Source organism: Brachionichthys hirsutus, chromosome 22 (genome assembly GCF_040956055.1).
Source record: "Brachionichthys hirsutus isolate HB-005 chromosome 22, CSIRO-AGI_Bhir_v1, whole genome shotgun sequence".
Lineage (NCBI taxonomy): Eukaryota > Metazoa > Chordata > Actinopteri > Lophiiformes > Brachionichthyidae > Brachionichthys > Brachionichthys hirsutus.
The window spans coordinates 2,996,878-3,024,778 of NC_090918.1; the positions used below are offsets into that span (position 1 = coordinate 2,996,878).

Below are 27,901 nucleotides of genomic sequence, written 5' to 3' on the forward strand. Positions count from 1 at the left end.
CCGCCCAAAGAAGGAAAGGCTATCGTGCTAATAGCTACAACATTGCAACTAACTAGCAACGTGCACCGAAGCGTCGCTAGCAGGGAGAGGATATAGCCGGTGTTCCGCTCGACACGACAAAGGTAACACTTCCGGTGTGATACACCGGAAGTGTTACAAAACAAAACCCGTCACCTCTTTAAAATGAATATTACGTGCCTTTCGCTTGTTAGAAACAAAAAATAAATAAATAGAGAAGTAAAAAAAAAAAATCGCAATTAGACGATATTTAATTTTCCCCCTTTTATTGTGAAGACTGACGACGACTTCCTCTCTTCTTTCGTGGGGTCGGATAAAGGCGTCTAAAGCGATTTGCTGCCCCCTGCAGGAATACTTCATAGTTGACTTAAATCAGCCGGATGCTTTTAGGATTTATTTGATATTTTACGCCGTGCTTGTCCTCTACTCTCGTAATTGTATTAAATACTGTAGTACAATTACTATCCCTCCTCCTTCAAAGTGATCAGCAAATATGTTCTGTTATCACCTCGGATTATACAGCTCTCTTATCGTATTGTAAAATATTATTTTGACAGAACTTTAGCAAATATTATATATCACTGTTTGTATCAATAAAGAAAAGTAATAATAATGTGCGAAATTGCAATAAGTAGTGCTTAAAAATGTAAAACTATTCACACAATTGTAATAATAAATCGAAAAGTAATTACTAAAAAAAAAGGTCAATATTATATGACGACTTTCGTGTATGGCATTAGTTTGTTGTTATATTAATTATTATTTTACTCGTAAAATTACGACTTTATTCTTGTAATGATCGACTCCTCGTCTCACTGAGGATCCTGCAGCAGGAGGGGTGGGGGGCTTCACGGCTCCACACGGAGATGGCGTCTTGATGAACACGCAGAAAAACAGCGAGCAGGGAGGGGACAGGGACGCGGCCAGCGGAGGACATCAATGTCAGAAGGGGACGGTGATCGGTACTCGTTTTGCGGATTTTTTGGATGTTGGTTGTTGTTTTTTGTGTGAGATTTGAAGCTGCGGTGTTCGAGGGAGGAGGAGGAGGAGGAGGAGGAGGAGGAGGAGGGAGGAGGAGGAGGAGAGGCGGCGGGCGTTTGCTGCCTGCATCAGCTGCTCCTCCGACGCAGGGAGGAGAGGAGGGCAGAGGGAGGCGATGGCCGCTGGCGGAGCAGAATGCGAGGACGCAGCGGAGCAGTGCCGGCTGGAGGTGGAGCGCCTGAGTCGGGAGCTGGCGGAGGCCAACCGGGAGAAGATGCGGGCGGCGGAGTGCGGGCTGGTCGTTCTGGAGGAGAACCAGACCCTGAAGCAGGAGTACGCCGAACTAGAAGCCGAGCAGGAGACACTGAGGCTGGAGCTGGAGCAGCTGCAGGAGGTGGGCTCAGCTCGGGCATAGTCCTAGTCCTGGTCCTAGTCCTAGTCCTGGTCCTAGTCCTGGTCCTAGTTCTAGTCCTAGTCCTAGTCCTAGTCCTAGTCCTGGTCCTGGTCCTAGTCCTAGTCCTGGTCCTGGTCCTAGTCCTAGTCCTGGTCCTAGTTCTCGTCCTAGTCCTAGTCCTAGTCAAGCACAGTGTATGAGTCGCCTCATGCAGGATGCAGCTTGGAGTTAAATTATAGTCATATGATTGTTTTTTTTCCTTCTTCAAATATAACCCTTGAAATAAAACAAAGTATTGGGTTAGTTAGGGTGAGGGTGACACCTGGTCACACCTGTTGGGGCACCAGGTGTGACCAGAACAAGGCCGGTGCTCCTGAGCGTTGGTGCTATAGGCTGCTGTCCTCCCTGAAGGTATTCCCATGCGGGGTTTCAATTGGTTGAGCTTGGTTGGGATCTGGTTCTCTGTGGATTCCACCGCATGTGAGTCACATCGGTTTAACTATTCAATGACCCCCCCCCCCCAAATGGAAGAGATACGGACTTCATCACAGGATGCAGGCGACGACTAATTTGTAGTGACCTCACCCCTCGAAGGGCGTCGGTGGCTCTAAAAAGCAAATCATCCCTCTCCATCTGGACCGGTGCCGTTCTCCTGCTCGATACCAGCCAGACTCATGAGCAGAAGATTCTGTCCTCACAGTGTTTTACACAAGCGTCCTCTTTAGTCCGTCACCCGCTACATGCCTGTTACGCCTTGTCATTCCCTCATCGGGTTACTTTCAGTTCCATGTTCTTGACATGGAACTAAATCAGAATTATTTTTATCCCGCCCCTCCCCACCAATTCTTGTTTAAGCCCATCTTCTCATGGCTCAGGGACTGGATAGGATATCTCGATGTCCAAAGAGGTTTAATTTTAAAAAGGTTTTTTTTTTTTTTTTTACAGTGATTTGATTCTTTACTTTACATTCAGATTCTTTCAGCTCAGTTTTTAGAGGATTTGATCAGCGGAGAAATCTGAAAACATTTTAAACGTGTTCAGTGTACATAGCGAGATAAAAATGTAGGATAATTAGAAAAAATGTATAGTTTCTATTTATTCGAATAAAAGTAAGTTAGATTAATTAAAATTAAATGAGATAATAATAACTGAACATCTGGGTTCCTCTGACAACATATGAAACTACAAGTAATAATAAAATAAAGTGTACTAATGGCCTACAGGATTAATCTGTGGGGGGGGCTGAAGTGATGAAGGCTAAAAATGGAATGGGACGTACTGTTACTTCTCTTCCCCACACAGCCAATGGGAAGCCTCCCGTTGAAATGATCCCGGTCAGCTATCAGTGCTGTAAAGGGTTAATGATGAAACCGGATTCTGGGTGGGAAAACCACATTAGCCAACGCGAGACACCGGATCCTGAAGTTCAGACGCTTCATTCTGCTTGGGTCTGGGTTCATTAGGTGAACCAGAGACATGTTGCTCCTCAGGTTCTGGACTTTGTTCTGGTACTGGGTCGGCTTCATCAGATATGTGTAGCGTGCTGCAGGGAAACCCTGGTTCTATTGCTCCTCAGGTTCTGGACTTTGTTCTGGTACTGGGTCGGCTTCATCAGATATGTGTAGCGTGCTGCAGGGAAACCCTGGTTCTATTGCTCCTCAGGTTCTGGACTTTGTTCTGGTACTGGGTCAGCCTTCTGCTCTCTCCTCGGGTCCTCGTGAGACGTGAATGAGACGTAGCAACAAACCCACGTTTCAGAAGCACAGCACAGGCTGGATGTTTAAAAGATGCATCTCTGCAGAAGGATCTGCGTGAGCAGGCGCCACACACACACACACACACACACACACACAGCAGAGAGGACATTTATGAATTATTTATTCACTATGAGGTTATGATGGGCGGCACCATGGCACGGTGGTAGCGCTGCTGCCTCACAAGCCCGGGAGAGAAGCGACGCTGCTTTGGTTTTTCTGGGAACCGTCGGATTCTGGAGCCCCCCCCCCCCCGCCCTCAAGTTAAGCGGTCTTAAGTGGCCAGCAGGTTCAGGCCAGACTAAGATGGCGTCGTGTTGTAGTCTCATCCGGCCTTTCACCCTGGAGGACGTTCCGTTGGATCGGTCCCTTCTTCTCACAGACGTGGTGCCCAGTTGTTGTTTTACCGAAACGCCACACATCAAGGGTTAACGGGACAGAGAAACTATGAAGATCTGCACAGCTCTCGGGCCTGTAGATAAACCCGAGTCGCTGTGCTCACCCTGGTCATCCCTTCCGTCACGGTGACTCCTCTTTATATGTCTCCCGTCCTGCTGAAGGCCTTTGGCCAGGCGTACTCCACCCAGCGTAAGGTGGCAGAGGACGGAGAGAACAACGAGCAGACATTGTTGCAGGAGTCTGCCAGCAAGGAGGTGCACTTCATGGAGCGCATCCTGGGCCTGCAGTCGGAGCTGAAGCACTGTCGGGCCACGGCCTCCAACGCCCAGGCCGACAAGGAACACCTGGGCAAGGTGCTGCAGGAGCTGAGGGAGGTACAGCCGTCTGGAGTCGGGATGTCCGTCTGTCTGTCTATCCATCCATCCATCCACCCACCTCTCTCTCTCTCTCAGTCTGTGTATCCATCCATCTATCTCTCCATCTATCTCAGCAGAGTTCTGACATGTTGGAGCAGCAGCGCAGCCGGATGAGGGAGGAGATCAGGGAGTACAAGTTTCGAGAGTCCCGGCTGCTGCAGGATTACGCCGAGCTCGAGGAGGAGAACATCTCTCTGCAGAAGCTGGTTTCAACTCTCAAACAGAATCAGGTACAGAGGTTCCACAGACATGTATATTAGAAAGCTGCCGTAGAGAACTGCAAATACAACTAGAAAGACAATCAGAGATTGCAGACCCCGCCTCCAGTAGACTATTGGATCTTGTGAGACAGTAAACAGGGCTTCCGGATCAGAGGGGCCAAACCTGCTCTAGCTTGCTGCTCCGGAACGGACTACAAGACACCTTCTGGACTCTTTTTCCCATCATGCCATTCGCTTCCCTCCCTCTTAAAGTGGCACTTTACAGCAGAGGCACAATTCCAGATGTAAAAATAATTCTAGAGTCTGGATCCAGATCCGGATCAACGCCATTCTCGGGGAGGACCGAGCCACGGACAGAACCTTGCTTGTGTAAAAAAAATTCAAGTCGATTGGGTTACTAGTTTTTGAGTTATGCGCTCGGACAGACAAACAAACAAACAAACATACAAACAAACACACCCAATTGCAATACCCTCGCCTCCTCTTCGGCGAGGGTAATCATGGAAATATTTCACGTACTTGATGCAGTAACGTCAGCATTCTGCCACAGAGCAGTAGACACATGGTAGCACACAGCGTTTAGCCTGCCATGCTGCGCTCCTCATTTACATGATACATTCTCTCTGGATCATTTTGGGAATCTCTGTTTCGCTTCGCTGCCGGTTTTAGGTGGAGTTTGAAAGCCTGAAGCACGAGATCAAGGTCATCGAGGAAGAGACAGACGTCCTTCACGGCCAGTTGCAGGACGCCCTGCGCCTGAGGGACATCTCAGACTCCCAGCTGGAGGAGGCCCTGGAGTCTCTGAGGAGTGAGCGTGAGCAGAAGAAGCACCTGCGCAGGGAGCTGGTTCACCATCTCAGCATGTGCGACGTCGCCTACACCGGCAGTGCCCACCTGACGTTCACCTCCGCGCCACCCAGTGGCAAAGCCACCCCGACGACGCTGCTCTCCCCCGACGCAGAGGAGCCAGAGAGGTAGCCATTGTACTCTGAACTAGACTAGCCACGACCGTCTCCTGGATGTAAACGACAACGTGCTCTACTCTGACAGGTGTAACGGCCACCTCCAGGGTCGGGGCGGAGCCGGGCCGGCTGCAGGACCGGCGGCCAGGGCCAACGGGGAGCATCAGAGGACAGCGGGGGCACCTGAAGAGACAGTGACATTGGACCTCTTCTGTGAGATGAACCTATCAGAGATCCAGAAGCTCAGACAGAAGCTGATAACGGTGAGAAATTATTTACCTGTTTGTGTGCAAAAGTACAGAAACTCAAAAAGGAAGCTGCAGAATTATTATTATATTGTGTTTTTGCACCCCTGCAGGTTGAACGGGAAAAATTAGCACTGATCACCAGCCTGCAGGAGTCCCAAACGCAGCTCCAACACACCCAGGGGGCGCTACACGAGCAACATGAGCGGGCGCAACACCTTAGCCAGAAAGTCTTTACCCTCCGCCGCCTGAATCGAAGGACCAACCTTAAACAGGACGCCCATGCCATCGATACGTCTCGTCTCACACCTGAGGCCTCGACTGAGCTAGAGATGGACGTGACTGAAGAGGAAGAAGGAAAACCTGATGAGCAGATGATGGAGACATCAAACCAAAGTCAGGTGTTTCCATGCCAACCGCCGGGTCTGGAGATCCTGCAATGCAAATACCGCGTGGCTGTGACAGAGGTGGTGGAGCTCCGGGCAGAGGTGAAAGAACTTCACGACAGACTAGCTCAATGTGCGGGAGCCGAGAAGAAGCCGGGACGAAACGATAAGCTCCAGACGCTGGAGAAGAGCTACGGGGAGGCCCAGGAGAAGGTAACGCAGCCAGGTCGACCGTCTGAACCGATTGGCGCTTGGTACTTACGGGATTTCCTGTCCATCGCCCCTTCTCAGATTTCCACCCTGGACTCTGAGCTGCAGGCAGCTCAGTCGGCAGCGGCGGAGCGCCAGGGGGCGCTGAACGCTGCTCAGGAGGAGTTGGCGATGCTCAGCGAGGACCTCGCCCAACTTTACCACCACGTCTGTTTGTGCAACAACGAAACGCCCAACCGTGTCCTGCTGGACTACTACAGGTCTGACTTCTGTTTCATTCCCAGGAGTGAGTTTTCTGAACGTTACACAGAGCGACGTTACACAAACGCTGCATCTGCAACCTCATTGGCTGTAAGTGCCCCCTTAAGGGCCCGTTTTAGCATTCCCTTTATGAACGCTAATGCTCCCCGGGACATTTATCCTCAGGAGTCATCGGCATCCATATGGTGAAGGGCTCATTGCCCCCCCCCCCCCCCCCCCCCACACTCTCAGGTGAGCTGTGTTGTTGAGATGCACCCAGGTGTGGCTTGGGGGGGGGGGGGGGGGGGGGGTTCAATTCAATTCAATGCATTTTTATTTCTATAGAGGCAGATCATAACAGAAAGTTATGTCCAAGCCGCTGCATCCTTCACTGGACGGCAGACACTTCATTGCTCTGGTTGTGTCTGGGTGTTCTGTCTTTTGGGTGGACCAGCACTGATGTAGGGGACAACAGGTTTCCTTTTGTCTCCCCTGGTTGTCTTTGTCGTTGTAAGATGGTGATGTCCCGGTCCTTTCTGAGTGATGCCAGATGCTGGTGAGCTTGGATGCAGCTGTAACCTGGACTCTTGAGTGGTTCTGTCTCGCCTAGCTTGTTTTTGCGGAGGGCTGATTCTGGTGCTGTGGTGACGTCTACCGGGAAGCTGCTCCGGTGTAACAGCAAAATTCAGTCCCTTGGACAGGAAGTCCTTTTCCGCTTCTGTGAGAATTCGGTTCTTTACCCAATCCTCCTGTTTCTCTGTCTGGCCTGTGCCGCGTTCTTCGTTTCTCCAGGTCAGGTCCGTTCTGTTCTGTTCTGTTCTGTTCGGGTGGCTCACTTCTGATCGCAGCAACTCTAATGCGTATGTCTGGTGTTCATTACCCTCGGTGTGCTGGGTCATCTGTGCCGTCTCCACACATTTGGTGACGTCCTCCCAGACTTCCTTTGATTGGAGGGGTGTTAATAGTCAATAGTGAAATGAACCCGTCCGATTCTCTCACTCAGCAGTTGTGTGTTGTTCTCAAACTACCTTTTTTGTTTTTGGAGTATTTTAGTTCAGAAAACTGACTACAGGTGAGTAGGGGACTGTCCTTCATTGGGGGAACAGGTGGGCCCAAACTTCACATCTGGTTAGGATCTGCTGTACGTGTACGTGAATGTGTATACGTGTCGTATACCAAGTTGATTTCATTTTCCTTCTAGACAAGGTCGAGGGCTGCAGGCAATCAGTAGCAGTCTTAAATCCCTGTCCCCAGACAACAGCAAAGTTCTTATCACGCCGCGTCTTCCCAGGCGGCTCGCCAGTGCTTCAACTTCAACGCCCTCGACTACTGGGGAGTCACAGAGCCCGTCGGAGTCTCCAAGCAAGCTGCCCCTTTCTGGGAAGGGTAGGAGACAAGACAGGAAGGGCCTCCAGGTGTCATATGAGCAGAGTCTGGCACCATCCACTCCTTCCAGCCCCTCACCCAGTATCAGTGCCTCTTCATCATCATCACTGTCATCATCATCGCCTGCCCGAGAACCAGATGGCGAGTTCCGTGGGGAGCCCATGAACATTTACAACCTCAGTGCCATCATCAGAGACCAGGTAGAATACAGCTCATGAAAGAAGTGATCCTCCGGCATCCCATTAACTCAATTAGTGTCTTCACCTCTCATGTCCCCCCCCAGGTGAAGCACCTCCATCGAGCAGTAGACAGGTCTCTGCAGCTGTCCAGGCAAAGATCTGCAGCAAGGGATCTTGCCCCTTATCTGGACAAGGACAACGGTGCGGATGAGATCCTGAAGCTCAAGTCTCTTCTCAGCACCAAGAGAGAGCAGGTTGCCACCCTCAGACTGGTGCTGAAGGCCAACAAGCAGGTGAGGATGTGAGGTGTTCAAACAATGAGCTGAGCGGTAGCAGCAGCGGTGAAGCCATGTCTGCAGAAAAGGTTATATTATTGATGATGTTCGTGTTTTCGGAATTGCTTCAGAGAAAGAGAGTAGATATCGGTAGTAAAAGGTAAAAGTGCAAAGTCACTGTCTGGAGATAGGGAGGAGAGCAATGGGTGTGTCTTCTGGAAGGAAAGGCGATAAGGGGACCTGGTGGTGGAACCAGGAAGTACAGAAGTGTATACAGGAAAAGAGGTTCGCTCAGAAGAAGTGGGACATTGAGAGGACAGAAGAGAGGAAACGGGAGTACAGGGAGAAGAGACGCAAGGCAAAGGTAGAGGTGGCAAAGGCCAATTAATGTGTGTGTGTGTGTGTGTGTGTGTGTGTGTGTGTGTGTGTGTGTTTAGACAGCAGAGGGCGCCCTGGCTAACCTCAGGAGTAAGTATGAGGCAGAGAAATCCATGGTGAGAGACACCATGATAAAGCTGAGGAATGAGCTGAAGGCCCTGAAAGAGGACGCTGCCACGTTCTCCTCCCTCCGGGCCATGTTTGCCAGCAGGTAAGACGCAAAGAGACATTCAAGTCAGCAGCTCGATATTTGTCCTGACCAACAGTGACCGGGAGTCCCATGTTGATTGCGATAAAAGCCACAGAGAAGAGTCCCCCGCCCCTGCCCGCGTCTCTACCCCCTCAGTCTATGCAACACGTACGCTGCCTCATTGCTTCTAGTCTCCCTTCTTGACACGGGTTCCTTCCACCTGCTGACCCTTCTCAGGTGCGACGAGTACACCACCCAGCTGGATGAGATGCAGAGGCAATTGTCTGCCGCCGAGGATGAGAAGAAGACTCTCAACTCCCTGCTGAGGATGGCCATTCAGCAGAAGCTGACCCTCACCCAGCGCCTGGAGGATCTGGCCTTGGACCAGGAGCAGAGCCACCAAACACACGGGGGCAGGCTGACCTGCGGGAAAGCCGGCACCTCCAAAGTAGGTCCACGGCCCCCCACTCCGGCCTCCTACCGGCCGCGAGCCTCGCCTTCATCTTTGGCCCAAAGCAACGTCTCCCCTTCAGACAGTACTAGTCCTGTATCAAGTCTTCCTAGCGCACCGCCATGCAAGGTCAGTGCAGCCGCGGCAGACGTGGCCTCATTGGCTGGTCCTCTGGCAACAGAGAGCCCCCCATCTCTGCAGCCTCCCCCCAGTAAGTCACCGCAGACTCTGCCCTCAACCCCTCCGAGGCCCGCCCACTCCCAATGGACTCTTGGGGTGCGGACGCTGGTGGTCGACTCCCACAGCTTCAGCGTTAATATCGCCCCCTCCCTGCCTCATAGTTCTGGCCTCTCAAGGCACCACCCCCCCGTCTCTCATACCTGTCCCCCATCCACCAGCACCAGGAGCGTCCACTCAGGACCTACCCCCTCCTTTCCCTGCCGATCGCCTCTTCGTGGGATCAGACGCTCCGTTTGGAGCCCCTCACACCGGAGCGGGACGTTCTCCAGCCTAAGCCGCTCTTCGGTCCTCCACGATCCCTCCTCCCCCGGCCCCCCTCCGTCCTCACATAGCTACCCCCCAGCTTGCTACAGCTCTTCTCCTGGTTTCAACTCTTCTAACTCCTACCTCCCTTTTCGCACCTTCGCTTCCCAAAACCACTCGTCCCACTACACGCCTCTCTACCCCAGAAACTACAGTTCTTACCGCCCCCAGAACTGACATGTGCAGGGGGGGGGGGTCGTCGACTTACAACCTATGCAACTCGCCACAGTTCGACTTGACGCCCGCGCTGGTCTGTTTTTGTGTCGTCTGCTTCCGGGGTGTTTTTACGACGTACCAGAAATGGAGCGAATCGAGCGTACGACGGTCTTCGATGGTTTCTGCGGTCTCCCCCACGATGTCTACCGAGAACAAAGTGTCTCTTTCTACTCCTCATTTACTGCATCACGTACTTACAGTAATTTAACACGGCCCGACTTACGACAAAACCCTCGGAACCAGTTGTGGCCGTAAGTCGACGGCTCCCCAATAACAGAAATGTAACTTTTAGTTACTTTTTGCCCAGCGAGGAGGACAGAGCACTTCTCAGTATTTTCCAGCCTCTCACTCTCGCTACTCAGAGAACCAGTATTACTGAAGTAACCCAAAGTTTCCCGTCTACCTGTGCCTAAGCTTTGGACAGTGAGTTCTGAACGGTCAGTGACTTTACTCAGGGATATGACACGAGGAGCACAAGCAGCCCTGCCTTCCTTTTATTCTGAGGCTGCTGATCGGTCCACAAGAGGATGGTCATCGAGACTTTTTAGCGTTTCGGTTCATCCCACTGAGACCACGTGCATGAAGTCCGTCTGAGGAGTGACGATGGTCTCCCTTTGAACATGCGCTGTTCCTCTTACCTGAATCCACAACGTGCCCCTGAGTCAAATTAGCTTGTTTGTTGCTGGGCAGATTTATCTGTATCCTGTATTTAAGGACATTCATTCCTTGTCTCCCATTGAACCGCTTACCTTACCAAAGACGTCTTCTACAGGGAGACATCGGCTGAACCACTGGACCTTCCTGACTTCTAACTACTGATTACTCTCACCACTGTAAACGACTGGACCTTCCCGACCGCCACACACACACACACACACACACACAAGGTGCAGGGCTGGACTCTGACGCGTTAGCTGGACATAGAAATGCCTTTATTCACGTTACTGCTGGTCGTTTTCTAGAGGACGCTGTGTGGTTTGCAACTGATTTAATAAAGAATTAACATACAAACTGCATAAAGTTTGCTCGTCCCAATCCAGATGTGTCACAAAATGATCCGGGTAAAGGATCATTAGAAAATCCTCCAACATGTTAAAGTAGGATTGAATTAGTCTTACCTGTGTTGCCCTCTAGCAGTGATGCTATCTGGGGCAGAATGAATGAGCACGGCTGCTGGTTTGTGGTTCATGTCTCTCTGCGTTGCCATGGTATTTCAGTCCCACTATGTAAGCTATGCTGCCTACACGGGTGCTGTGGCTGTTCTCCATATCGGCCAATGAGGTGGAATATTTTAAGCCTGCAGTGAAACCAGCAGAAGACCGAAGACACCACCAGGAGCAGTCTCACCCCCCGGGCAATTCAAAAGGCTCAAAGACAAAAACATCTGGCCGTCTGAAATCCTTCGGTGAGTCATAGGAGGAGTGGCCAGATCTGGACTAGAAACTCAAACTTGAGACAATGTCTTCAATGGACTCATAAAGGAAAGTAGCAGGACAACCGAAGCTGTGGGACACGATGCCCCCTGCTATCCACTAGTTTTGTGTAGTCTGGCTAACAAACAGGCAAAACAGTAAGTTATATTTGTCCTCATTTCATGACTTTTTGTAAAAATCCTATAAAAGCGTGTCCTGGAGTCTCCCTGCAGTCCCAGAGGATCTCATCGGGTTCATCCCAGCCACCAATAAAAATCACTTCGTTTTAACCATCAGAAGATGAAGTTCCCCTAATGTAGAAGTAAATGTTGCAGAAATGGCCACAGCCTGTAGGTCAGCACAAAATATGTGTTTTAATACATTTTTAATGACATTTAAAATCATTCCATCATTTCCAATAGTATGACTGTGTACCATGATGACGTCTGTTAAAACAGCAGCGCGACAACCGATAGGTGAGCGTCTTCTGATACAGGAAGTAGCTAGGGTAGATGTGCTGGAACGACCGGGGGTAATACCACGTCCCCGCCGTTACTGCAGTTTAAGCAACAGTGTACTACGAGTATCGCGACTCTACTAGCCAGCGGCAGCTTGTATTTCACACCTTCGTTTTCCAACACCTTGACGGCATGAGAGAATAGAGTCCAGGGAAAGACACTGTAGAGCTTTCACCCCGAACATTCACTCTAGAGGACTCGTAAAGCAGTAAATGGACCGGACTTCCAGGTCCGATCCATTTACTAACTACTTCATGTAGAACTCCGTCAGAGCCAGTCGTTGGACCGGATTCCCCAGCCTTTCAGAGCTCATTCTTCTCATCCGTCTTCTCACCCCCCCCTGAACGACCCGCGGCTCCACCCGCCGCTGCGCGGCCACAGCCGGAGGACGGCGTGTCTTTGGGTTGGAAGGCCAGCGAGCCCGAGTTAATGCAGTAGCGTTTCCCTGTGGGCTTTGGTCCATCATCAAACATGTGTCCCAGATGAGCGCCACACTGAAACGCAAAGGAGGACGGCTTTTGGACATTCGCAGCAGCACGCTGTCCACGTGCACGCGTAAAACGTTAGCATTGGTGGAAGGGTGTGGAGACACAATGCGGCGTACCTGGCTGCAGGTAGTCTCCACTCGGTGCATCCCGTGGGAGAAGTCGTCCGACTGAGTGACGGACTCCTCCCTCACAATGTCAGAGAAAGACGGCCACCCTGAAGACAGCAACGATGGCTGCTTGTTAGAGTCAGTGGCTTCATTCATACAGCTAGCAAAGGACAGGACAACAGAGGGACAGCTTCATTCAGCTAGCGAAGGACAGGACAACGGAGGGACAGCTTCATTCAGCTAGCGAAGGACAGGACAACGGAGGGACAGCTTCATTCAGCTAGCGAAGGACAGGAGAACGGAGGGACAGCTTCATTCAGCTAGCGAAGGACAGGACAATGGAGGGACAGCTTCATTCAGCTAGCGAAGGACAGGACAACAGAGGGACAGCTTCATTCAGCTAGCGAAGGACAGGACAACGGAGGGACAGCTTCATTCAGCTAGCGAAGGACAGGACAATGGAGGGACAGCTTCATTCAGCTAGCGAAGGACAGGACAACGGAGGGACAGCTTCATTCAGCTAGCGAAGGACAGGACAACGGAGGGACAGCTTCATTCAGCTAGCAAAGGACAGGACAACAGAGGGACAGCTTCATACAGCTAGCAAAGGACAGGACAACAGAGGGACAGCTTCATTCAGCTAGCAAAGGACAGGACAACAGAGGGACAGCCTCATTCAGCTAGCAAAGGACAGGCTAACAGCGGGACAGCTTCATACGGCTAGCGAAGGACAGGACAACGGAGGGACAGCTTCATTCAGCTAGCAAAGGACAGGACAACAGAGGGACAGCTTCATACAGCTAGCAAAGGACAGGACAACAGAAGGACAGCTTCATTCAGCTAGCAAAGGACAGGACAACAGAGGGACAGCCTCATTCAGCTAGCAAAGGACAGGCTAACAGCGGGACAGCTTCATACGGCTAGCGAAGGACAGGACAACGGAGGGACAGCTTCATTCAGCTAGCGAAGGACAGGCTAACAGCGGGACAGCCTCATTCAGCTAGCGATGGACAGGACAACAGAGGGACAGCCTCATTCAGCTAGCGAAGGACAGGCTAACAGCGGGACAGCTTCATTCAGGTAGGACAGGACAACAGAGGGACAGTTTCATTCAGCTAGCGAAGGACAGGACAACGGAGGGACACCTTACCTGATCCGGAGTCAAATTTAGTGCTTGAGCTAAAAGAGGAAACGAAAACAATTACCGGTACAAAAATGTCCTTTTCTACTCAAACATAGTACAGGTCCTAACAACACAGAAAGAATAAATAATTGACGGGTGTTTTATTTTGAAAACCAGGTGTGTGTGTGTGTGTGGTGTGCACAGCCCTCTACGGCGCAAAGCAGGAAAATAAAACTTCATTTAAAAGATATAACTAAAAGACAAGAACCATGGATTAAAAGACAATAATTTATTGCGACCACAACTTCAACAGATGAGTAGATACTTTTGTAACAATCGTTTAAGAGTTATTACAAGTTGTAGGGCGGCCCAACCAACACAGCTAACCACTACTTCTGGTGTAGTGGTTAGCGCTGTCGCCTCACAATAGGAAGGTACCAGCCAGGCTAGAATCTGTGTACTCGGATACTACCTGTAAGTTACCTTTACAAACAGTTAGAGGAAAACGTCACGGAGTCAGAATTTGCTCAATCTGTTTGGATTACATTTCTTTTCTTGATCTTTATCTTTTTTTCAGATAATCTCACCTGAAGAGCGGCGCCCCGCACACGACACACGCGTAGGTTCCCTCCTCCTTGCTGTGTGTGAACGCTCCAGTGAATGCACTGTGGGAAACGTCCACGTTAGCAAGTAGCGTCTCAGAGCGAAGCACAAAGATAATAATAAACCAGAACATGTTAAATAAATAAATAGAACTAATCACAGTGACTGGAGACAACTGAAATGAAATGAAATACTTTTATTAATCATCATCTGCCGACACGCACAACGTTTTATGAAATCGTGCTTTCATAAAACAAAGGCATTTTTTTTTTTTTTTTATGAGGCTATAATCTGATTCCGAGTGCACAGAACAAATAAAAGTAAACCAATAAAGAAACATTTACCGGAGCCGGTACATTTAAATGCGACATCGCGGTTTGTTCTGCAGGTACCTCTCGGTCCCCCTCTCCTGGGTCACATGGTACTGGATGGGTGTAAGGCGCCTCTTCAGCTCCTCCTGAGGAAAGCTCACGGGACACTTCCTCTTGGCAGCACCTGCTCCTGGGGGGGGGGGGGGGGGGCACGAATGACAGACTTATTAAAACATGCAGTATTAACTATTTTCAGGGTACAAATACCTGTACTAAGACAAGCTCTTTTTTAGTTCGTGGTGACTCGTTATAGATTCTGAGGCAGCGCTGCAGCTAAATCATTTTGGTCTCGCGTATAAAGAGTCTTCGGCACTTCACCGATTCAGAAACAAAACTCAAGAGGACCAGAATCTGCAACTCGCAGGTTGGAGACAAACACCGGATCGAGTTGCACGATAGGATGCAAGCTGGGCTCGCCCCGTTTGTGGAGGCGGTGCCCCTCAAATGTTTGGTGAAAAGTTTATTTTTTTAGAAGAAGGATCACTTCATTTATCCCTCGTGGGGAAATTCCTTTTTCCACTTGGTCCGTACGGACATGATCTCATCTCGAGTTGGTCTGTGAACCGAAGCCAAGTCCTTATAGACCGAGCTGCTACTGCCCCCCATTTTATTGCAACCCCCCCCCCCCCCCCCCCCACCTGTAATCAGGTATGCTTGTTCTCCTTGGTGCCTCCGGGTTCTCCAGCTTCCTCCCCACAATCAAAAAAGCCTCGTCAACCCAGACGGGATAAGAGGTTCACAAAAAGAACAAATGTCAAATCTTATAAGTAGGAAATCCACATCAAATTGAACCTGCAAGTTGCTCTGGAAGTGAACTCGCAACCGACAACACAACAGTGTTCACAAGACGCAAGGAAGCCGAGCAACGGATGTCTGGTTAGTTACTGATGACCGCTATTCAACCAATACGAAACTGAAGGGAGACTCAAATTGTTTATGGAGCGTCATGTGACCACCAATGGCACTAAACGCTCTTTATCTTTATTTCTGAATTGAAGAATAGAACTGTTAACATTACTGCGTGAAATATTTATCGCGACAATGCGTCTTTTCCATGCTATGCTGTAAAACGACAACTCGGGAAAACGCAGCTGCGTCGACAATCAATGTCATGGCGGGGGGCCGGACCGGGGGGCCGGACCGGGGCCGGACCGGGGCCGGACCTAGGCAGGTAGAATCGGGACAAAGGTAAAGTCCTCCTTTCAGCTCCAACAACCAGCCTCGCTGACATCCGGGAACTCTGGCGGATCCTTTCACCGCAAATATCTGATCGCTTGTCCATGAAAAGACACGCAAAATGTAAGAAAAGTAGCCGCAAGCCGCTCGCACAGCAGACGCGCTCGACACACCAGCCAGGCGTTAAGGCTTTAAGCAGCCGGGCAGAGAGCAGCAGGCACACAGCAGCCGGTCGGTGGACCTGGGGGGAGGCTGCAGGGCTGGCTCTTGGTCAGCAGGTGCAGCAGGTTGAAGGCCGACATGACGCCGGACGGGGGAGCCTCTCGGCGCGGCTACGACGCCGACTCGTCTGGGTGGAGAGGAGCAGACACACGGAACACAGCGTCAGAGGCCAGACGGGCCTGAGGGGGGCGCCGTCGGGGACGCTTAAGCTTTCTCAACCCAAACCACCCGTCTATGGGGTTAGACGGACGCTTTGGAGCGGCTGCAGTTTTTGTGCCGAAGCGAATCTCGTTACACGAAACAACTTACAGGATGTACCTGTACCCGCGTCCAACACTATGCCAGGGCTCATACATTATACACACAGTACTGCAGTGCGTGTCTGGTGTACAGCAGTACTGCAGTGCGTGTCTGGTGTACAGCAGTACTGCAGTGCGTTTCTGGTGTACAGTAGTATTGCAGTGCGTTTCTGGTGTACAGGAGTACCGCAGTATTGCAGTACGTGTCTGGTCTACCACAGTACTGCAGTGTGTTTCTGGTGTACAGCAGTACTGCAGTGTGTTTCTGGTGTACAGCAGTACTGCAGTGTCTTTCTGGTGTACAATAGTATTGCAGCGTCTTTCTGGTCTACAGCAGTATTGCAGTGTCTTTCTGGTGTACAGCAGTATTGCTGTATGTGTCTGGTCTACCACAGTACTGCAGTGTGTTTCTGGTCTACCACAGTACTGCAGTGTCTTTCTGGTGTACAATAGTATTGCAGTGTCTTTCTGGTGTACAGCAGTATTGCAGTGTGTGTCTGGTCTACAGCAGTATTGCTGTATGTGTCTGGTCTACCACAGTACTGCAGTGTGTTTCTGGTGTACAGCAGTACTGCAGTGTGTTTCTGGTCTAGAGCAGTATTGCAGTGATATTTGATAAAACTCTTCAGATGCCCCAGTAATGAGAAAAGCCACCATCTCTCTCTTTTGTAGCTCCACCCATCAGAAAATATTACCTATTTGTGCTATGTGCTATGACGTCACAGTGCCACCACCCACCTCCGGGAGGGGGCGGGGCTAGCTGGACACAGGAGGGAGGTCGATGACCTGCGGGTTGAACTAGAACCCTCCAGTACACGATCCCCACGGTGCTGCTGGGCAGAAACCCGGACCTCGATGTTAGTTCAGTAGTGGAGTACACAGAAGTACTCATCAGCAGGCGAAAAACGAGAAATGCAGATTCTTATTCGTGAGATCAGAGCGATCCCTGGAGGAGCCTCGACTGTTCAACGTCAAACATGATATACTACTTCTGAAGTACGAGTAAAGTACTCGATGACAGTACTTATGTGACGTCACTGATCACATGACTTATACTATTTATCAGTGACAGAAACATCCATTAATTGGTGTAGTACTTCTACTATTACTACTGTACAGTACTTTCATATTGTACCACATTAAGTCAGGTAAGAAATACTACCTCAGGTACTTGGAATTACACAAACAAATACATTATTCATGTTTTTCCATGTACCCATTTCTACTACGAGTCTCGCGGTACCAAATTAACTCCGTGTGCAGCTTTTAGCTTTTAGCTTTTAGCTCCGGGCCAACCGGGTTCAGCAGAGCCACGTCCCGTCGCGGGCCCGCCCGCCGGCCGGTCCACTCCCGGCAACGAAACCAACGTCCCCCCTCACATTAGCGTCTGAACCGGATCCGGACTACGAGCTAAAAGTCCATCACACAGAAACCCAGCCGGGCGGACACCCGAACTTCCTCTCGCTTCGTCTGGAGCAGCCGGTTCCGCCCACACACCGGGAGGGGAGAGTCCTTACCGGCCAGGAGCAGCAGCAGAACCGCGGCGGCGCCCACGCTGCTGCCCGACATCCGCTCACCGGAGCTCGACGTCCGCCTGCAGGCTGCCGGAGGGACCCGCTACATCTCCATTTATGGACATGACCCCGCAGCGGACCGCCCGAGGGCGGCGTGACGCAACCGAACCGAACTCACCCGACAGGCTCAGCGCGGAAGAACCCGCTTTGAAGTTTCATGTGTTCCTGAAATAGTTCAGAGTTCTAACAGAACGTGACTCAGCGGAATCAGTTTCTGTCGTTTCAGTGTGAAAAGTCTGAGAAAAGTCGCAACAGAGCTTTGATCTTTCCAGCTGTCTGTCAGCGACAGAACTCAAAAGGTTCTGGACGGATCTGGAAGGCATTTCCAGGAACTGATGATTGCATTTTGGTGATCGACATTTAATCTGGATCGGATCCGGATACTGTCGCTATCCAGATTTCCCCATTTACTTATAATGGAGGCTTTTTTTTAAACATATCTTCAATTCAATTCACTCACTAAACGAGTCCGACATGAACCATCATGAAACGCGTTCTGGTTCTGATCCAGAACGAGGTTAGGAAAGTCAAAGGGTTGCTATGGTGACTGCAGGCTGATTAATGCCACGCACAGCTGCGGAGGCATTAATGAACTGAAGGAGACGCACCTGCTACACATCTCACCTGATTAGCTCCTCCCTCTTTGTAGAGAGGGAGGAGCTGAAAATACAAGCTAATGAGCCTTTTTAAAGCGAGGCCCCCCTTTCAAAGGAAGGTTCTTAAGGTTTTAACACTTATGACTTAATATGGGAAATAAGTTAAAGATTAAATAACATAAGCTAGACGGAAGTCAGGACTGTCACGTTTCTGCACGGCAACACAAACTACAGCAAAAACGGGTTAAAATCCCCAAATAAACCTTTAATTTCTGGTTTATTCAATTAACAAATGACATTAAAATGTCTACCTTTAATTACCACATTGTACAAATGCCCTGGTTAGCAGGTTCGGGCTACTGGTAACTCCAAAGCGTACAATGCTGCATGTAACAGTACACATTACAGGTATATGAATGTACACCGTTTACAGGAGAACGCTTCCGCTGGACATACAAAATTTAGACCGCAGCCATACTCTAGAAATCGTATTTCTGAAAGCGTTTGCTTTATTTTGTTACGTCCTGAAAATGATCTGGAAGTGGATCGAATCGATGCCTTCATGAAAAAAACGAGAACACAGAAATGACATTAAAGTAAACGGGTGAAGTAGTACATACAAAAAAAAAACAATAAATAGAAGCATTTGGTTTAATATCAAAAAAGGAAAGTACAGAAAGTCATGTGACGATGTGAGCCCCCCCCCCCACAAACACGCTCATTTAAGGCACAGTCGAGTTGCAGCACGGCTTCTACATTTGAAATGTGTAGAACGTGTGCGTGTTCACACTACAAATACTGAGTTCAGTCTCTGAACTAAAGCGTGAAGTCGTTAAACATTTAATTACGTCTGGAAACGCCTGGATCTTTATTTCTGTTGAATACTCGGATGCAGTAAAAAAAAAAACACACAAAACACACAAACAGGAATCTGTAAATACAATGCAGTCCTCCTCACAGCGGTTAAAATGTTTGCAGCGGAGTATTAAAAAAAAAACACGGGGTGGCGTCGCTCAATGACGACAGATTACACGACGGGATTAGGATTAGGAAGTGGAGTGAAGCCGTTCCTCCCGCTACAGAGCAGGTTCGGAGACGCAGCTTAAATAAGGGAGATACAACAAAGAAGCTCAACCCGAAAGAGGTAAATAAAAATACACTGGTTATACCTGTGAAGTACACGCTCCTGTACTTCAGCCCCACGTTTAGATTTCCAGAGGACTGCTGGATGTTCTAAAGCAACTCCCGGAGGACGAGGACGAGGACGAGGACGAGGACGAGGACGAGGACAGCCCCACTCGGCTGAACTCCCTTTGAGCCAAACGGCGGCGAGACTCGTTCCATGGAGCGCCGGGATGTTATCGGACTACGGACGGGACCCCCGATTCTACTTTAGCTCCTGTTACAACAGCCAATCGGAGTCGACCGACAAAATGGGTACCGCCCCGCTGCCGTACTTAATAATCCGGATACAAAGATGACTGAAAAACACACAAAGAACACACTGCACTGCTGAGAGGTTGGAACGAGAAAAGAAAAACAGAAGCAGTGAAGGTGCAGCAGCAGACCGGTGCCGTCATGCTGGGGGGGTCAGGGGGGGCAGGATGTTAAACATAACGCCGATCTCACGAGAAGCCTGAAATGTTGGCTGAGCTGCAGGGCTGCAGGCGGGGCGACGTATTGTTCAGGGGGGGGCTGGAGGCCTTCAGGGGGGTGCTGCAGCTCTGGGTCTGTGGGAAGCGCTGGTGGTACCGGTCCAAGCGCAGGTACTTCACCGTCACTAGTTTGCCTGTCAAAGGGAAAAGCAGGAGGAGGTCACCGAGCCGAAAGCTAAGGCGCCACCCAAAGCTAAGGCGCCGCCCACAGCTAAGGCGCCGCCCGAAGCTAAGGCGCCGCCCAAAGCTAAGGCGCCGCCCAAAGCCAAGGCGCCGCCCAAAGCCAAGGCGCCGCCCAAAGCTAGCGCGCCGCCCGAAGCTAAGGCGCCGCCCAAAGTTAAGGCGCCGCCCAAAGCTAAGGCGCCACCCGAAGCTAGCGCGCCACCCGAAGCTAGCGCGCCACCCGAAGCTAGCGCGCCGCCCAAAGCTAAGGCGCCGCCCACAGCTAAGGCGCGGCCCAAAGCTAAGGCGCGGCCCAAAGCCAAGGCGCCGCCCAAAGCTAAGGCGCCAACATGTGCGGCTCGTCATTTACCGTCGAACCAGGAGCCGTGAAGCGCCTTGAAGGCTTTCCCCGAGTGCTCGGCAGAGAGACACTTCACGTAGACGCATCCCTGCAGAGGAGAGGACAACAGGAAGCGTCACCGCGGGCAGCAGCAGCACAGACGAGGGACAAAGATGGACGTGGCGCTACCTCTCGAGAGTCCTTGTCCACAGCAACGTGGACAATCCCGTCGTTGTCGTTGCATTTCTCCAGGATGGCCTCGCGGATGGCGAGGTCCCAGTTGTCCCCGACCTCCCTGGACACACACACACACACACACAGGCGTCAAAACCAGGAAGTCAAATCAACGGGAGACGCTTCAGTCGACATTCCACGAGAGGGCGCCAGAGAGACGGTACTCACATTGCCGGATCAAACATGTTTCTGATCTTCAGGCAGGGCGTCAGGCTGTTGGGAGGGGAATTCCTCCGGTCGAGAGGGAACGCTGGAGAGACAACAACAATCCGCGTCTCTGTCTGTCTCACGATCTGGACACTTTGCATAGAGAGACATTCGCTGCCCGGCGCCGCCATTTTTGTCCGGGCTCGTTTCTCGAGTTTAGTTTTTGAAATAATTCTGTTTGAACCACAGTTCAAAAGCGATGCCTGATTTTCATTGGCTAATTTTCCTAGAGTTTGGGTTCTACTGTCATTAACTGAGGGGGGGGGGGGGGGGGGGGGGCGGTACCAACTATTTGGTCCATTTTTTTTACGTTTACTGTGCGTAGCTCGGGCCGCAGCCCTTTAATGTCATCAACCCAGAATGCATTGCTCGCGTGAAAACATGGCAGCCGTCCTGCGTTCGTCGTTAGCCCAAGAAAAGTCCGTTCCTGTCCGAGGCCGGTCCTCGAGTTCTCGCTACGCGATGCAACCCGAGCTACAAGCTTCCTGCAACAGGAAGTTTCCACAAAGAACCCAGTTCATGTTCATAGATAAAAATGTCCAGAGCCACGCCCACGTCCATTGTGTCCCTTTATTATTCTGTGCTTTTTTTCAGCGTCTGAATACTCCAGATACATTGCAGCCCTCGGGAGCGGCCCGCTCTCTTTTCGGCGTCCTACCTTTTCCCTGCCAGACCTTGGAGGGCATCGTGGAGGTCTTGTCACAGCTGAGAGAGGGCTGGATCCACCTCCAGACCAGGAAGTCCGCGCCGCCGATCCTTTGGGTCTCTGTTCGAATCCTGGACTCGTTGGCAGAAAGGAATCTGACGGCCAGCTCCCAAATCTTTTTTGTTTTCTTCCTGTAGAAATATCAGAACCTCTGAAAACGTTTCCCTGCGTCGATCGATGAATAAAGTATCTGCAGAGTACATTTAGTTACTCCGTTAAAGTACCCGCTGCACGGTCGACAGCCACACGATTCTACCTAAAATGGCCGCACGCGCGTCTAATCTGATCTGCTTTTACCAGCAAAGGGGAACGAGGGGTCTACTGACCGGTCCTGAGGGTGAACCAGGGAGTCTCTGACGTGGGGGATGGGCAGGTAGGGCTGCAGGTCCTGGTTCTCCTGGCAGGCCTCGCTGTGGCTCCGCAACACGTCTGAGCGGCCGGGAGGAAGGACGAGTTTAATGAGCGGGATTACGTCCAGCAACATCCAAAGCTTTATCGATTTCTCAAAGTAAACAACCGTTGAGATGTTTGATGCGTCACTAGAACAATAAATATAGTTTAAAGTGGGCGATCTGCTCCAGAATGTCCAGAATGGAACACTTTGAGTCGTGTCATTGCGCAGGAGGAAGATGAAGATAGCGAGGCACGGCTTTGCTAGTCGGCTAACCGCGTTACCGTTCGGGAAATATCTCCCGTTACGACGTGGACACCGAGAGACGGGCGTGGCCCTTCATCCTCTTAGATTTAGTGGGCGTGGCTTATAACCTTTCCTTACCGACGATCTTCTCCACCATGTCGTACATCCGCCTGGCCTCCTCTTCCTCTCTCCTCCAGCGGTACTTCACGTAGCACACGGCGCTCCACACGCCGCAGGCCGCTGGACACAGAAGCGAATTTAAACGATCTACGCCCGCCGCCTTTCAGGGCTCCGTTGTCGTTAACGCGACGCTACTCGTCCCACCGAGCGCAACGAGGAAGACTCTGCTGATGACGATGACGAACGCTCGGCGGAAGCGGCACGTGAACGGCATCCTGGGGTGCGTGGACTCCAACCGGGAGATCTCCGACACGTCGGTCACGGGATCGTCAGCGACCTGGCCGGTCAGCCTGCAGACATCAGACGTCTGGTAGAGACGCAAGAGGGACACCCGGGATCCGTATTAAACGGAAATGTTGCGTCACCTGATGCCGACGTCCTGGCCTTTGATGATCCATTCTATTGACGTATATATGAAGTCGTCAAAGTCCTGATTCTGAGCCTGAACAAAAGATATACGGACATGTCAGACAGCTGACGAGAGACAGGGCTACAGAGGGACAGCGCTACAGGGGGACAGGGAACGTGCACAGCTGCGTCTCATCAGGTGCGCTCAATAGTCCGGTCGTTTGTAATGAACGGCGGGTAATACGGGATGGTGAAGCAGGAAACTCCGTCTAACTAACCCCTAACTAGTTTAAACGTCTCCATGCCAGCTAGCTGGGCTCTGCTGAATAGGCAAATATGCGTTTATGTACCCGCAAGTACGCCAACGCCTCGTCCATAGACAGGCTCCTGTTGGGATGCTGCTGGTCTCCACAGTCATGCTGGCCTGCAAAGAAGAGGTCATCATACATGAATGCCTTCTGAACAGAACCCCCCCCCCCCCCCCCCCCGAAGGAGCACATGTTGGGCCGGCGAGTTGATATTTACCAGCGACATGAGCCAGGTGGTTGTGTAGGCTGAGCAGCAGCTTCAGGATGAGATTCCTTCTCCACCGGATTCTGCAGGTGATAAAGTCCAGACGTGCACGCACACACACACACACACACACACAAAACAGCATTTATTCATTAACCCATTCTATACTGAAAACGTGTCCTCAGTGAATATCAGCCCTCTCCTAGACTGTAATGACGACCTCCACCCCTGTTGGGGGCAGTGCTGCCGTTTTTTGGGCGTGTGATCAGCAGCAGGAAGGACGCAGAGAGGAGGGACGTTCAAAGGTTTTTGGGATCACTTTGATCTTATCCCACCAATAAGATAATGCAGTTTATGCTTCCATCCTTCCTGCTGAAATGGGTTGGAAAACACTCGAGCTCCGCAGAGGCTGCTATGGCCTCAGTCGTCCACCAGATGTCACTATTAACGAACCGTTTTTGTGTTTTTTCTCGTTCAATTTAAAATGACACACATCCCCAAGGCCAGGCTGTCATCTATGCATCCTGAGGTTAACCCTTTGTGCACCAGATGCAAACGGACGGAGGCCTCCCTCAGCCGAGCGAGCCGGTCCTGCCCGCTCTGAGGAAACTTTGGGGGGGGGGGGGGGGGGGGGCTTTTTCAACACATTATCTCAGCTATTGAGCTTAAAGCTTGAACATTGTAGCCTTCTTTTGGGTTCTTGAAACTCAGACACGTCTTAACTGCCCTAGAACGTTCTTTTTGTCCTTCGCCTCTGGCTGCAGGATGTCACTTCCTGTTTAAAGCTAGGAAAGATAAGGAGCTCATTAAAACAACCTCCTGGTGCCTTTGAGGATACGGAGGGGGGGGGCTTTCTTGAAGGCATTTCCAGCTTTCTGAAGATAGTTTCATGAGACTAAACCAACTCTTGGTGAGACCATACCATTCTGGCAGGGACAGGGCGGGTAGGATGTTTAGGGTTTGTTTTTGTACTTCGCCTGTACTAAAACAAACGTACATATACTTTGAATACCTCTTATAATAACTGAATACTCGGTCATACTTGAATATGCATGTCCAATAAAGACCTATTAACGTAACGGGTGAGTAAACCCCCCCCCCCCCCCGACGAGCAGAAATCAATCGAAGGCAATAAATAGATAACTAAAACTAAGCAGCGAGATAAAGGCCTGTAAATCGTACTAATGGAATATGGACAAAATAAAACAAGTGTTTTTGTTTGTTTGTTTTGAGGCTAAGTTAACAGCATTACGGGTGCCGTTAAGCCGACTCATTGCCCGAGGGATGAAACCGTCTCAGCCTGCTGATGGAGGCCCGGTTGCCGTGGCAGCAGCGAGAACGGCGATCTTTAACCGATCTCACTGCCGAGGAGCCCGAAGCTGCTCGCCGTCTCTACTGTAGTCCTGTTATATTTATTTTACAAAATAAAAGGGAAAGAAAGAGACAAAATTCAGGACGAGCCGGAGACAAGGGAGCCCGTCCAAGGCGCCGCACGACGGCGTCCCTCCGCCACGCCTGATGTCAACGAGACCAGACAATTATAAACTCTGTAAAGGTATTCCTTACGGCAGCGTTGTGCCGAATGGCATTAAAGTGTACGCAGCGTCGATTGTAAAACCTCATTTGTGTTGGTGAGCGTTTACAGTTCCGGTAATTTATTCTCACAACTCGCGTCTTTATTCCAACCCCCGTTGGCAGAAAGTGCTGAAGTGCAGCACTTCAACTGTATTCACCAGGAATAGCCACCATGTTTCTAATCTAATTCCAGATTAAGGGCACGTGCTGCACCCCCTGTACTCCATACTGGACATAACAATACTGTATATAGACCCAGAGGCAGGTGAGCGGAAGATATACTTACATAAGAAAGGTCAAAATGGCTTCCAAAGGGATGGCTCTTCACTACAAGGAAGAGAGAGAGTCGGGCCGTTAGCATAAACTCACATGAAACCTTTCTCCTCTCAATTTAATGGCAGACAAATATTAAGGTACTCCACCTGCTGTAAAACGCGTCAGGCGAACGCCTCAAGGTGAAAGGATCATTTTGATCGGCCTTCGTGCGTTACAAATTGTGAAAATGTAACCCGTCTGAGGAGCTAAACGTGCAGTTTGTCCCGTGTCCTGTTAGAATCTCACTTTGGGATGCGTGTCGGAAAACAAAACGGAGTTCAGTTATCTGGTGCGTTTACAAAAAGGTCGAGTAAATGTTGTAAATTAAAGTTTTAAACCTTTTAATCAGAATCAACCAAGAAAACTGTCTATGAAACGCCTCTAATAGCACTCGTTTGAACCTGCGCCAGCGTGTGGCCCTGCGATGACCTGGCGGCTCATCCAGGGTGTAACCCCACGACCCGGATGTATAACATCCTGTAGAGAATGACAGGCGTTTCATTAACCTGCAGTTTAAGATAGTTTTTTCTCCAGAATGCCGATTGGCCCATTATTGCTAAATTAACTAAATAACAGACATTCTATAATCCGTAATTAAGACATTTACTATTAATAGCGTTTTACGCTGTATAATATTGACATGACTTTTCTCTGAACTTTCATTTTCCGACTGATCGTGGTTATTAAACTCAAATAATCTCGCATCATCAGAGTCAGGAACTCTGTGAAACATCTTCTAAAGCTGGTTTCCGGTACTAATGGGGGGGGGGGGGGGGGGGTAGTAGTACTCACGGACTCCGTCACACCGAGCCGCCCATCCTCAGGTACATCAGCCCCAGCAGCAGGAAGAAGAGGCAGGCTGCCGTGAGCAGGAACATGGACAGGTAGTGCGCGCTGAAGCCCCCGGCGGGGGACGCCTCCTCCCTCTTGAACTGCTGCAGCAGCTCGTCGTCCTCCGGCGGGGCGGGCGCGCTCGGCTCGGGGCCGGCCCGGCTGTACGCGCGGCCCGGGGCGCCGTGGTTGCTGCCCCGGTAGATCTGGGACAGGCTGCTGTAGCTGGAGAAGCGCGGCCTCAGCCCGATGACGAAGCGACCCGAGCCGCCTCCGGAGGCGACCCGAGCCCCGTCGACGTGGTTCTCGCTGAGGGAGCCGCCGATCGGCGTCCTGGCGAAGCTGTGGCTCCGCGCGCCGCCTCCTCCCGACGAGCCGGACCTTCTCCTCGCCGCCTCGTCTTCGTCCCGGCTTCCCACCATGTTGAAACCGTCGTGCGAGTTCACCCCGCCGTCCCCGCGGGACGGAAGCGCCGCCCGCGGGTGGCTCCGTCTGTGCTGCAGCCGATCCTGCGTTTGTTCCGCGCGAAGGCCGCCGACCCCCTCCTCGTCCGAGTCGGAGTAATCCCCGGCTAGCTTGCTAGCGCTCAGACGCGACAACCCGCAACCATTTGAAGGGTGAGAGTTCTTCTCCGTCCCCTCTTCGCAGTCGTCACCGTCAACCGATTCGTCGTAATCCCTCCCTTCCGTGTCGAGGCTGGCTCTGGCACGAACCCCCCAAACCAGCGAGCCGCCTCTGCGTCCTCCGCGGTCCGGGGCAGAGTCGTTCTCAGTCGGGGTGGTGCTCGCCGTGCCGCGCTGGCTCTTGGGAGCCGCGCCGGCGGCTCTCGTCTTGGTTTGCGGCTGTAAACCGGAGCTCTGCTCCGCCTCGCCGTTGTGATTTGGTTCCTTTCTCTTAAACGGAGATTCAGCGTCAGACTCGTCGGAGCTAAAGCTGAGGACGGAGGACTTCCGGCCCGGTCTCCTGCTCGCGCTCAGGTGCGTGACATCATGGCTGGCGGGTCTGGAGCCCGGAGTGCTAGCGGCGGCGGCGGCGGCGGCGCCGCTCCGGGCTTTGGCCTGCCTGGAGAGCCGCTGCTGCTGCTCCTCGCGAAGCTTCTTCAGCTTCTTCAAATACACCGGACGAGTGTTCTCGGTTATGGGGCCCGACGTGAACCCGAAGCGCTTTAATTCGGAGAAAAGCTCCTCATCCGTTAACTGCGTCGACGCCATCTTTGACCGAACTCCAGGAGAACGATGTGTAGCGGAAGTGACGCACTTTTGAATTGGCGGTCGACAAGCTGGGACGTCTTCTTCGTCAATTTTGGGTCCCTGAACCTGAAAGAAAAACAAAACAAAAAACAAACAAGAACAAAATTAATTTTTTCAACATTCACACGAAACAGAGAAGGGAAAAAAACGTGTTGGTAAGGCTTCATGCGACACATTGTAGAGCAACTGGACCACATTTATTTAGCGTCCGTATTCCACGATCCACAATCCAAACTTCCGTTCCGGCACATCCGGTTAGCCTTTCACAATAAAACAACAGTTTACACGACATCGTCCAGGGTGTTCCAGCTGGGATCGGCTTCAGCAGAGTCTGTGACTCGTGTTCCGGATCAGCATCTGAAGGCGAAAACAATTACAATAATCTTGTCTCCAAGAAGATCAACAAATAAATGTTCTTAAATTAAAAGACCACAGCTACATGTAGCAACAGGTTAATCAAAGACACAGGTGTATCCAGGCAACCTTGCCTTTGATCCAACTGATGACAACGAACCAACAAGCTTGCAGCAGAAATCCACTGGAACTCCGAGGTAAGGCTGCTTAATATTTTTGTGTCGCTTTATCATGCTAATACGTATTTGCGCTGCATTTATG

The 27,901-nt window shown here is 51.1% G+C and overlaps 3 protein-coding genes across 5 annotated transcripts; 1 reads left to right on the forward strand and 2 right to left on the reverse strand.

Moving 5' to 3' along the window:
- Positions 1-914: 914 nt before the first annotated feature.
- LOC137911030 (protein bicaudal D homolog 1-like) lies at positions 915-10,891 on the forward strand. Its single transcript, XM_068755453.1, has 11 exons — positions 915-1,393; positions 3,708-3,920; positions 4,037-4,192; positions 4,853-5,157; positions 5,234-5,408; positions 5,504-5,989; positions 6,068-6,246; positions 7,428-7,812; positions 7,896-8,084; positions 8,504-8,655; positions 8,872-10,891. Exons 1-11 carry the CDS (start codon positions 1,175-1,177, stop codon positions 9,803-9,805), a joined length of 3,393 nt encoding a protein of 1,130 aa, XP_068611554.1. The 5' UTR covers positions 915-1,174; the 3' UTR covers positions 9,806-10,891.
- Positions 10,892-11,611: 720 nt separating this feature from the next.
- On the reverse strand, positions 11,612-17,787 carry msrb3 (methionine sulfoxide reductase B3). Of its 3 annotated transcripts, none has more exons than XM_068755211.1 (7): positions 17,681-17,787; positions 15,884-15,991; positions 14,488-14,590; positions 14,080-14,157; positions 13,520-13,548; positions 12,379-12,476; positions 11,612-12,268 (listed from the first exon to the last, which is right to left on the reverse strand). In XM_068755211.1, exons 2-7 carry the CDS (start codon positions 15,942-15,944, stop codon positions 12,077-12,079), a joined length of 561 nt encoding a protein of 186 aa, XP_068611312.1. In that variant the 5' UTR covers positions 15,945-15,991; positions 17,681-17,787; the 3' UTR covers positions 11,612-12,076. The 3 variants fall into 3 exon arrangements, with proteins under 3 accessions (XP_068611312.1, XP_068611311.1, XP_068611313.1); XM_068755210.1 differs by having other exon boundaries at positions 14,488-14,596; XM_068755212.1 differs by lacking the exon at positions 15,884-15,991 and having other exon boundaries at positions 14,488-14,596; positions 17,681-17,752.
- A 2,171-nt stretch (positions 17,788-19,958) lies between these two features.
- On the reverse strand, positions 19,959-27,247 carry lemd3 (LEM domain containing 3). Its single transcript, XM_068755493.1, has 12 exons — positions 26,010-27,247; positions 23,328-23,398; positions 23,153-23,226; positions 22,820-22,896; positions 22,580-22,744; positions 22,413-22,495; positions 21,964-22,066; positions 21,590-21,768; positions 20,893-20,974; positions 20,680-20,785; positions 20,521-20,599; positions 19,959-20,122 (listed from the first exon to the last, which is right to left on the reverse strand). The coding sequence occupies exons 1-12, from the start codon at positions 27,245-27,247 to the stop codon at positions 19,959-19,961; spliced, it is 2,421 nt and encodes an 806-aa protein (XP_068611594.1).
- Positions 27,248-27,901: the final 654 nt, after the last annotated feature.

Bases quoted from the DNA above. Each gene is read 5' to 3' on its own strand.
- LOC137911030 (XM_068755453.1), top strand. From the start codon at position 1,175: ATGGCCGCTGGCGGAGCAGAATGCGAGGACGCAGCGGAGCAGTGCCGG. The intron at 1,394-3,707 runs GTGGGCTCAGCT...GTCCTGCTGAAG, and splicing joins AGCTGGAGCAGCTGCAGGAG to GCCTTTGGCCAGGCGTACTC. The intron at 5,990-6,067 runs GTAACGCAGCCA...GCCCCTTCTCAG, and splicing joins ACGGGGAGGCCCAGGAGAAG to ATTTCCACCCTGGACTCTGA.
- msrb3 (XM_068755210.1), bottom strand. From the start codon at position 15,944: ATGTCGGCCTTCAACCTGCTGCACCTGCTGACCAAGAGCCAGCCCTGC. The intron at 14,597-15,883 runs GTCCACCGACCG...CCCCCCCCCCAG, and splicing joins GCCCTGCAGCCTCCCCCCAG to GAGCAGGTGCTGCCAAGAGG. The intron at 12,269-12,378 runs GTACGCCGCATT...TTTGCGTTTCAG, and splicing joins TGGAGACTACCTGCAGCCAG to TGTGGCGCTCATCTGGGACA.
- lemd3 (XM_068755493.1), bottom strand. From the start codon at position 27,247: ATGGCGTCGACGCAGTTAACGGATGAGGAGCTTTTCTCCGAATTAAAG. The intron at 22,496-22,579 runs GTTAACGACAAC...CGGCGTGTGGAG, and splicing joins GGTGGGACGAGTAGCGTCGC to CGCCGTGTGCTACGTGAAGT. The intron at 20,600-20,679 runs GTAGCGCCACGT...TCTCCTCTGCAG, and splicing joins TGGACAAGGACTCTCGAGAG to GGATGCGTCTACGTGAAGTG.